Below are 8,981 nucleotides of genomic sequence, written 5' to 3'. Positions count from 1 at the left end.
CAGAATTGTTTTTAGTGTATGTGTATGCAGGAATATGGAAATTTACAGTGTGTGGTTCACTGTAATCTGACAATGGTCTCAGTGTACAAAAACATTCACATGCAACCAGCACATGTGCATACATATACATGACAGTGGTAGTTGCAGCACTTACTCATCATATTTGCTGAATGGCCCAAGTCTAGGAATGCTTTGAATGCTGCAGTAAAGTCAATTTTACCTGCAAATGGTAATGGTCTTGTTTTTCATAGCGATCATACATCATGTATGCATGAAGCCAGATAGGGGCTTGAACTGAAATCACACATCCCTTCTCCTTGATACATAAGGGAGGCCCAGATTCATATCTGAACCTCACAGCTCAGGATTTTCTCTATGAAAACTGACAAGAATGGCAGGGTAATATCTTTTATTGGATTAACTTCTGCTGATGGAAGGGACATGTTTTTGAGCTTCACAGATCTCTTCCTCAAGTCTGGGGCAGGTAACCAGAGTACCCAAGCTAAATACAAGGTGAGACAGTTTGCTAGCATCAGGGGTTCACATATGTTGTAGGAGACCATGGAGAATGAAGTGGGCAATTAACACCCCTGCAATCCTAGGACACAGGAGGGTAGCAGGCAGCAGGGTGTGAATGTAAGTCCCTAGGCTCCTCTTGTGCAGGTGTTGTGTGTCTAGGAAGACTGCCTTGCCTACACTCATAGGCTGGAACTAGGGGTGCTACCGCACCCCTGGCTTGAAGTGGTTCCCATCATATACAGGGTTTACAGTTTGGGTCAACGGCTCTCAGCACTCCCACTATATTAATTGTTCCAGCACCCCTGTCTACACTAGAGTGATTTGTCTTGACTTGATCACCAGTTAACTCCAGATAGGTAACCCTTCTGCACCTGGTAGTCTGGATGCTCCTCAAGCCTTTGTGCTTTTTACCTGGGGGGGTCCTAGTAGGGAAGATGTTTGTGGCGTGCCTAGAATAACATATTACTTGGCATCAATTACCTTCACTTAAAAAACCTCATTAGTGAGGCCATAACCAGAAACAGGCTTGAGGTAACTAAGGATGTTGGCTTCATGCCTGGGGCTGACACCCACCCACGCAGATCTCCCCCTCCCCGCACACGCAGGCTCTGACGGCCTGGTGGATGCTCCCCGCTTTGACACGCCCACGTCCACACACCTTGACACGGCCCCGCCTCCCCCCAGTACATTCTTGCGGCCCCCTCACCAGCATGCAGCCTCCGCCCCCTGGTGGAGCCCCTGCCCGGGCCAATTCCCCTCCCAGGCCCGGACTCCGCTCACACCTGTTGGGGCTGCTTTGCGGCCTCTCCGTGCCCAGTGCCGTGGGGAGGCTGCGCCGCCGCCGCCTTCTCCGGGATCTCCGGGCGGAGCCTTCTCTGGGCGCCCCAAGTCAGCCTGCGCTGCCGGCAAGCACCACCCGCTCCGCCGGGAGAAGGAGGAGGCGCCCCGAGCGCTTGGCAGCGAGAGCAAAGCAAAGAGCAGTTCCGGGCGCCTCTCGGAGGGCAACACACATGTCCCAAAAGCAGGGTATTTGGAACCGTTCTCCCTTCCCCCAGGCACCTCTCAGCCATCTCTCCTCTTCCTCGATCCCTCCTTCCTCCCCTAACTCTCCCCCACCTGCTCCCCTTTCTCTGTTCCCTCCCCCTCACTCCTTTCTCCTGTCCTCCTCCCCAGCCTTCCTCCCTCTTTCCTCTCCTCGGCCTGCTATGGGGGAGCACTAAGGTGTGAGCTGCACAGTTATTGACTGTAGCTTTGCTTGTTTGACTAGTTGGCTGCCCCCCTGGCGAGGATGCAGTTGATTGGTGCCTGTATCAGCTCAATGGAACGGCACAGTTTGAGGTCTCCGAAGGTAAGCGATGCTTGAACAGATGATGTTTGGTCTTTGCAAAAAGCCCTGCCCTACAACAACAGAGCTCTTTGGGCATGTGTATCCTATCTAATTGACTTAAACTCAGCCATGTCTAGATGCGGGGAACCCTGCTGTAATGATGGAGAAGGAGGCAACCTAAGAGCTGTGGGCTGGTTTGGAAAGATGTGAGGTGTACATTTCTGAATGTGTCACACAGAGAGATGGAGAAATGTTACTGTTCTTGGCTAGCCGTGGGTGGATTCTAACATTTTGCATTGTTGGAATACATAAAGGCCTTGGAAAATGTTTCAACTCTTTTTGTTTTGTTAGGGAGCATCTGGTTTGGTAACTAAGGGTCCAGCTTGTCATCCTTTATTGACTGGATTAACCCTTGAAATTAGTAGACTACTGACTTGAGAGAGGCCTTGCAATATCTGGTTGTACTGTTTTAATTTTTTCTTTTCAACACTGAAAGAGGAATTGGAGGTAACCTGGAATGTATTTGTTTATGGTACGAGTGACCGAATACAGAATAGCCTCTCTTTTTGTGTAAGAAGAAATAATTTTATTACATATGAAAAAATGTAAAAACAGAACAAATGTCAGCCTGTATGATACAATCTGTTTTATTGTATGCTACTAAGGAGCATGTTTCAGTGGTACCATTGATTTTTCAGTGGTATGTGAATTATATGGAATAAGGGCCTTAACATGATGATTTGTTGCATTTGTGGCATAGATTTCTTAGGATTCTGCATTTGCTGTCTGCATGATGGATCAGGAGTGATTTTTGCCTATATTTGGCTATTTGGATTTGCAAAGTGGATATGCTTCCAGGTGGGATTTAGCTTCAGCATTTTAGTAGTGAATTAAAATTTGGTAATGGCTGTGGGCTACGTGTACTTTTCTCTGCTAAACTTATACCACCATAGCTTAAGTTCCACGGTATATTTTACCAGTTGGTTTTAGGTTTTTGTTTTGTATTTATTGTGCTAGAGGTTGGTTAATCAGAAGATGATGTTATTCACAATATAGATACAGATTTTTTTTTGTGAACAGCTCAGCTGCCCAGATATGATAAAAAATATTTGGAGGTGGAAATGGTTGCTGGGAGGGAATGTAAACATAAGAAATAAGAGGGGACATATTGGGTCAGACGAATGGTCCATCTAGTCCAATATCTTGATTTCTGAAAGTGGTCAGTGCAGATCATGCAGAGGGAATGAACAGAACAGGGCAATTATCAAGTGATCCATCCCCTGTCATCTAGTCCCAGCTTCTTGCAGTCAGAAGTTTAGGGACACCTGGAGCATGGGTTGCATCCTGACCATCTTCTCTAGTAGCAATTAATGGACCTATCCTCCATGAACTTACTTAATTATTTTTTAAACCCAGTGATACTTTTGGCATTCAGAATGTCCCCTGGCAATGAGTTCCACAGGTTGACTATGCATAGTGTAAAGAAGTACTTCCTTTTGTTTGTTTGCTGCCTATTAATTTTGTTGCGTGACCCTAGTTCTTGTGCTTTGGGAAGGGATAAATAACACTTCCTTATTCATTTTCTTCACACCATTCATGATTTTATATACCTCTATCATATACCCCACCCTTAATTGTCTCTCTTCTAAGCTGAACAGTCCCAGTCTTTCTAATTACTTATTGTATGGAAGCTGTTCCATACCCCTAATCATTTTTGTTGCCCTTCTGTGTGCATTTTCCAATTTTAATGTATCTTTTTTTTGAGATGGGGCAATTAGAACTGCATGCAGTATTTGACGTGTGGGTGTACCATGGATTTATATAGAGGCATTAAGATATGTTTTGTCTTATTATATATCTTTTCCCCTAATGATTAGGCCCCTATCAAATTCACGGCCATGAAAAACACATCATGGATCATGAAATCTGGCCTCCCCTTATGAAATCTGGTCTTTTGTGTGCTTTTACCCTATACTATACAGATTTCATGGGGGGGGGGGAAGACCAGCGTATCTCAAATTGGGGGCCTTGACACAAAAGTGAGTTGCAGGGGGGTTGCAAGGTTATTTCAGGAGGGTCACAGTATTGCCACTTTTTCTTCTGCACTGCCTTCAGAGCTGGGCAGCTGGAGAGCGGCATATGTTGGATGGGCACTCAGCTCTGAAGGCAGCACCTGCCAGCAGCAGCGCAGAAGTAAGGGTGGCAATACCATACCATGTCATCCTTACTTCTGCACTGGTGGTGGCTCTGCCTTCAGAGCTGGGCTCCTGGCTAGCAGCCGCCACTCTCTAGCTGCCCAGCTCTGAAGGCAGTGCTGCCACCAACAGCAATGCAGAAGTAAGAGTAGCTCTCTTGCAACTCCTCCTGCAATAACCTTGCGACCCTCTCCACAACTTCTTTTTGGGTCAGGACCCCTACAATTAAAACACTGTGAAATTTCAGATTTTAAATAGCTGACATCATGAAATTTACAATTTTAAAAATCCTATGACTGTGAAATTGACCAAAATGGACCGTGAATTTGGTAGGGCCCTACTAATGATTCCTAACGTTGTTAGATTTTTGACTGCCACTGCACATTGAGCAGATGTTTTCAGAGAACTATCCACTATGACTCCAAGGTCTTTTCTGAGTGGTAACAGCTAATTTCGACCCCACCTTTTTGTATATCCAGTTGGATTATTTTTTTCCAATGTGCATGACTTTGCTCTTATCAACACTGAATTTTATGAGCCATTTTGTTGCCCATCACCCAGTTTGGTGAAATCCCTTTATAACTCTTTGCAGTTAGCTTTGGACTTAACTATCCTGAGTAATATAGTGTCATCAGCAAATTTTGCTACCTTACCGTTTATTCCTTTTTCTAGATTATTTATGAATATATTTGTGATAAATAAAGTGGGGAGATAGCGCCCTTTGATGGACACCCAGCCAGCCAGTGAGCTGTAAAATCTCTCTTGGTAGCTGTTCTTTACTTGCTTTACCTGTAAAGGGTTAAAAAGTCCCCCAGGTAAAGAAAAAAAAGTGGCCACCTGACCAAAAGAGCCAATGGGAAGGTAGAACTTTTTAAAATGGGGAAAGAAACTTTCTCTTTGTCTGTTGTTCTCTCTGGGCTGCAGGGACACAGAGCAGCAATGATATAGGCAGGAACCAGTTATGAACAATTATTTTCCATACCTAGCAGGACTTATTGCATCTACCTAAACATTCCCTATCTCAATCAGGTTATTTCTTTATTTTGGCTTGTGGATATCCTCTGTGCCAACCCCAGATGGTTTTTGTTTGCTTGTAACCTTTAAGCTGAACCCCCAAGAAGCTAGTTTGGGTGCTTAATGTTTGGAATTGCTCTTTTAAAATCTAGCAAAAGCCTAAGTTCCAAATGTATTTTCTTTCTTTTTGTTTTTAATAAAATTTACCCTTTTTAAATACAGGATTGGATTTTTGGTGTCATAAGAGGTTTGTGCATATGTTGTTTAATTAGCTGGTGGTAATCACTAATTTCCTTTGTTTTCTTTCTCAGCTCTTCCTGGGGGGGGGGGGGGGTGAAAGGGCTTGAGGGTACCCCACAGGAAGGAATTCCCAAGTGCTCCTTCTTGGGTCCAAGGGTTTGGTTTTTTTGGGGTGGTGGCAGCATTTACCAAGCCACGGTCAGAGAAAATCTGTAACCTTGGGAGTTTAATACTTGTCACTCTAGGCTTGTATTAATTTTTAGAATCCATGCGGGCCCCCACCTTCTGTACTCGAAGTGCCAGAGTTGAGATTCAGCCCTGACAATGTTGAACAACAAAGGTCCCAGTACAGATCCTTGGGGGATCCTACAATTTACCCCTCTCCATTCTGAAAATGGACTACTTATTCTTATCTTTGGATTCCTATCTTTTAACCAGTTACTGATCCATGAGATGAGCTTCCCTCTTATCCCATGACTACTTAGTTTGCTTAATAGACTTTGCTGTAGGAACTTGTCAAAGGCTTTCTGAAGGTCCAAGTATTCTATATCAACTGGATCACCCTTGTCCACATGCTTGGTGACTCACTCAAATAATTCTAATACACTAGTGAGGTATGATTTCCCTTTACAAAAGCTGTGTTAACTCTTCCCCAACATATTGTGTTCATCTGTGTCTCTACAGATTTGCCTGGCACTGAAGTTAGGCTTATCAGCCTGTAATTGCCAGGATATGTTCTGAAGCTTTATAAAAAAAAAATTGGTTTCATTAGCTATTCTCCAGTCATCTGGTACAGAGGCTCATTTAAGCAATAGGTTACATACCACAGTTCTGCAATTCCATATTTTAGTTTCTTCAGAACTCTTGAGTGAATACCATGTGGTCCTCATGACTTATTACAGTTTAATTTTTTTAATTTATTCCAAAACCTCTTCTATTGACACCTCAATCTGGGACAGTTCCTCAGATTTGTCACCTAAAAAGAATGGCTGAGGTGTGGGAATCTCCTTCTAATCCTCTGCAGTGAAGATGGATGCAAAGAATTCATTTAGTTTGTACCCAATGGCTTTGTCCTCTTTGAGTGCTCGTTTAGCACCTTGATCGTCCAGTGGCCCCACTGATTGTTTGGAAGCCTTTCTACTTCTGATGTACTTAAAGTTTGCTATTAGTTTTTGTGTCTTTTGGTAGTTGCTCTTCAGATTATTTTTTGGCCTACCTAATTATATTTTTACACTTGTCAGAGTTTATGCTCCTTTCTATTTTCCACATCAGGATTTGACTTGCAGTTTTTAAAGGATGTCTTTTTGCCTCTAACCACCTCTTTAACTCTGGTTTAGCCATGGTGACATATTGTTGGTCCTCTTACTTTATTTCATTTTATTTTTATTTATATGGGGTATACGTTTAGTTTGAGCCTCTATTTTATAAATGGTGTTTTAAAATAGTTTCCATGCAGCTTGCAGGCATTTCCGTTTGTGATAGTTCCATTTAATTTCTGTATAATTGGCTGTCTCAACTTTGTGTAGTTCCCTTTTTTGAAGCTAAATGCTACTGTAGTGGGTTTCTTTGGTATTTTCTCCCCTACAAGAGTGGAAAATACCAAAGAAACCCACTACAATATGGTATGTCAGTGTTTCCCAAACTTGGGACACCGCTTGTGTAGGGAAAGCCCCTGGCAGGGCGGGCCGGTTTGTTTACCTGCCCCGTCCGCAGGTTCCGCCGATCGCGGCTCCCACTGGCCGCGGTTCGCTGCTCCAGGCCAATGGGAGCTGCTGGAAGTGGCGTGGGCCGAGGGACATACTGGGCCGCCGCTTCCAGCAGCTCCCATTGGCCTGGAGCAGCGAACCGCGGCCAGTGGGAGCCGCGATCGGCGGAACCTGCAGATGGGGCAGGTAAACAAACCGGCCCGCCCTGCCAGGGGCTTTCCCTACGCAAGCGGCGTCCCAAGTTTGGGAAACATCGTGGTATGTAATTGAAAGCATTTATCATAATTCCCAGGCAGCATGTAATGTTGGAGACTTGTCATAACTTAGCATTTTCTTGTGTTGTGTGTGTTGGTGTTTTTTGTTAAAGATTTGGATGAGTAAGATCTGTCACAAAGCAACGTTACAGGCCTGAAAAGGAAGGTTTTGACTATTGTGTATCCTTGTGTATCAAACTACTTAGATTAATATACTTCTGATTAGTGAGTTATCATACATTTCATTCTGTCCTGTACAGTGTATGTTCAGTGCTATTTTTTTTCCAATTAACTTGCTAACAAGGCCTATCTTGAGCTCAGTGTTAAAGAAAACATTTAAATTGCTGAAAACCCCAAACTAAATATTAAATAAACTAGATTCAAACTAGGCGAATTCACTGACCAGGAACCAGAACCAGACTTACTCATTCCTTAAGAAGATCATAAATATTCAATATAGGAACAAAGAATCCCATTCAGAAATCAGTGATGATATTGTAAATCCAGTTTTGACCCATGACTTAAAATGAGAGCACTCTCGTACATCTTTCTGTGGTTCTTTCTTGTCATGGAGATTAGATGAACTTCAGAGAGAAGATGACTTGCTAGGACAAGAGCAGGAAACCAAGTGTGGTTTGACCAATTTATACCTATAGGGCCAAATTAACACCTAGCATTGTAAATCTATCCACTTCAGTGGGTTTACTTTTGAGATGAATTTGGCACACACTTTTCCATTGTTTTTAGATTACATTTTTTCCACTAAATGGTACTGATCTCTATGGACATGTACAGTAATCTGTATTCTTTGCAGAGGTGCATACAGCCCTTACAAGGAAGCATCACTTTAACAGGTGGGATTCTATCCTTGCTACAAGCAAAATATAAGAACTCTGGTTAAAGACCAAACTTTTCCCTTTCCTGAAGTGTGCCATGAATAGGAATTTAAACAACAACAACAACAACAAAATATAAGCTGCTAGGCTGCTCCTAGAATTTTTCCTGCAGGACCTCATGTTCCGATCCCTCAGAGGGAGGCTGCGACACTTCTTATACTTGTAGGTTGGAAATTCCTGCTTGAAACTGCACTAGGCTTGTCTGTGTGTACTAGGGTTTGCATCAATGTAGCTACACCAGCTGACAATGATTTAGGCCTTATCTACAATACTAGACACCACAGTAAATGCACAGGTATCTATCTCTATATTTATATTCTACCAATCAATGTGGTTTCTAGGCACTACTTGCTTCTGGTACTTTTGAATGCATGCAAATTCCTTGTGGTCCTCCATCAATTAGATTCCAGAATTGTGTACAGTGACATTTCTCTTTTAGATTAGGAATGAAAATTATTCTTTACCAAAAATAGATTTAAATTAGATGAAAAACATTCATTTGCATAACAGAAAACAGAAGCGAATATTTAAAATGCAGAGCACAGTAAGTTAAACATAACAATCAAAGCAAAGATAATCATGTTTGATTTAGTCTTGCTGTGTTGAAACACAAACCCTATTTCAGATATTATTTCTACCTGGCATGAATAAAATCTATTTCACACTTACGTTCTGTTTTTCTATCAAGGATCTCAAAGCATTTTATGCATATTAAATTAAATTAAGCCTCAAAAAGCTGTGTGGGGAGAAGTATGGTTATCTTCTATTTACAAATGGATGAACTGAGACACAAAGATGAAGGGCCTGATTTTCAGAGGTGCTAAGCACCC

The 8,981-nt window shown here is 42.7% G+C and overlaps 1 protein-coding gene across 4 annotated transcripts in view; it reads left to right on the top strand.

The window, feature by feature from the left end:
- The first annotated feature begins 1,208 nt into the window (after window positions 1–1,208).
- The window catches only part of PPP2R2C (protein phosphatase 2 regulatory subunit Bgamma), a 277,566-nt gene continuing 269,793 nt past the window's right edge, over window positions 1,209–8,981 (top strand). Inside the window, exons 1-2 of one of the 4 annotated variants that reach the window (XM_024106885.3) lie at window positions 1,209–1,545; window positions 1,787–1,867. In XM_024106885.3, the coding sequence (XP_023962653.2) occupies window positions 1,230–1,545; window positions 1,787–1,867 (397 nt within the window). In that variant the 5' untranslated portion in view covers window positions 1,209–1,229. The remainder of the gene's footprint in view (window positions 1,546–1,786; window positions 1,868–8,981) is intronic. The other 3 variants (XM_065598244.1, XM_065598245.1, XM_065598243.1) reach the window with 3 other exon arrangements.

This window comes from Chrysemys picta, chromosome 5, assembly GCF_011386835.1.
Source record: "Chrysemys picta bellii isolate R12L10 chromosome 5, ASM1138683v2, whole genome shotgun sequence".
Taxonomy (NCBI): Eukaryota; Metazoa; Chordata; order Testudines; family Emydidae; genus Chrysemys; species Chrysemys picta.
Note: the sequence above shows the minus strand (reverse complement) of the source record. Positions and strands in the feature narration are given on the sequence as shown.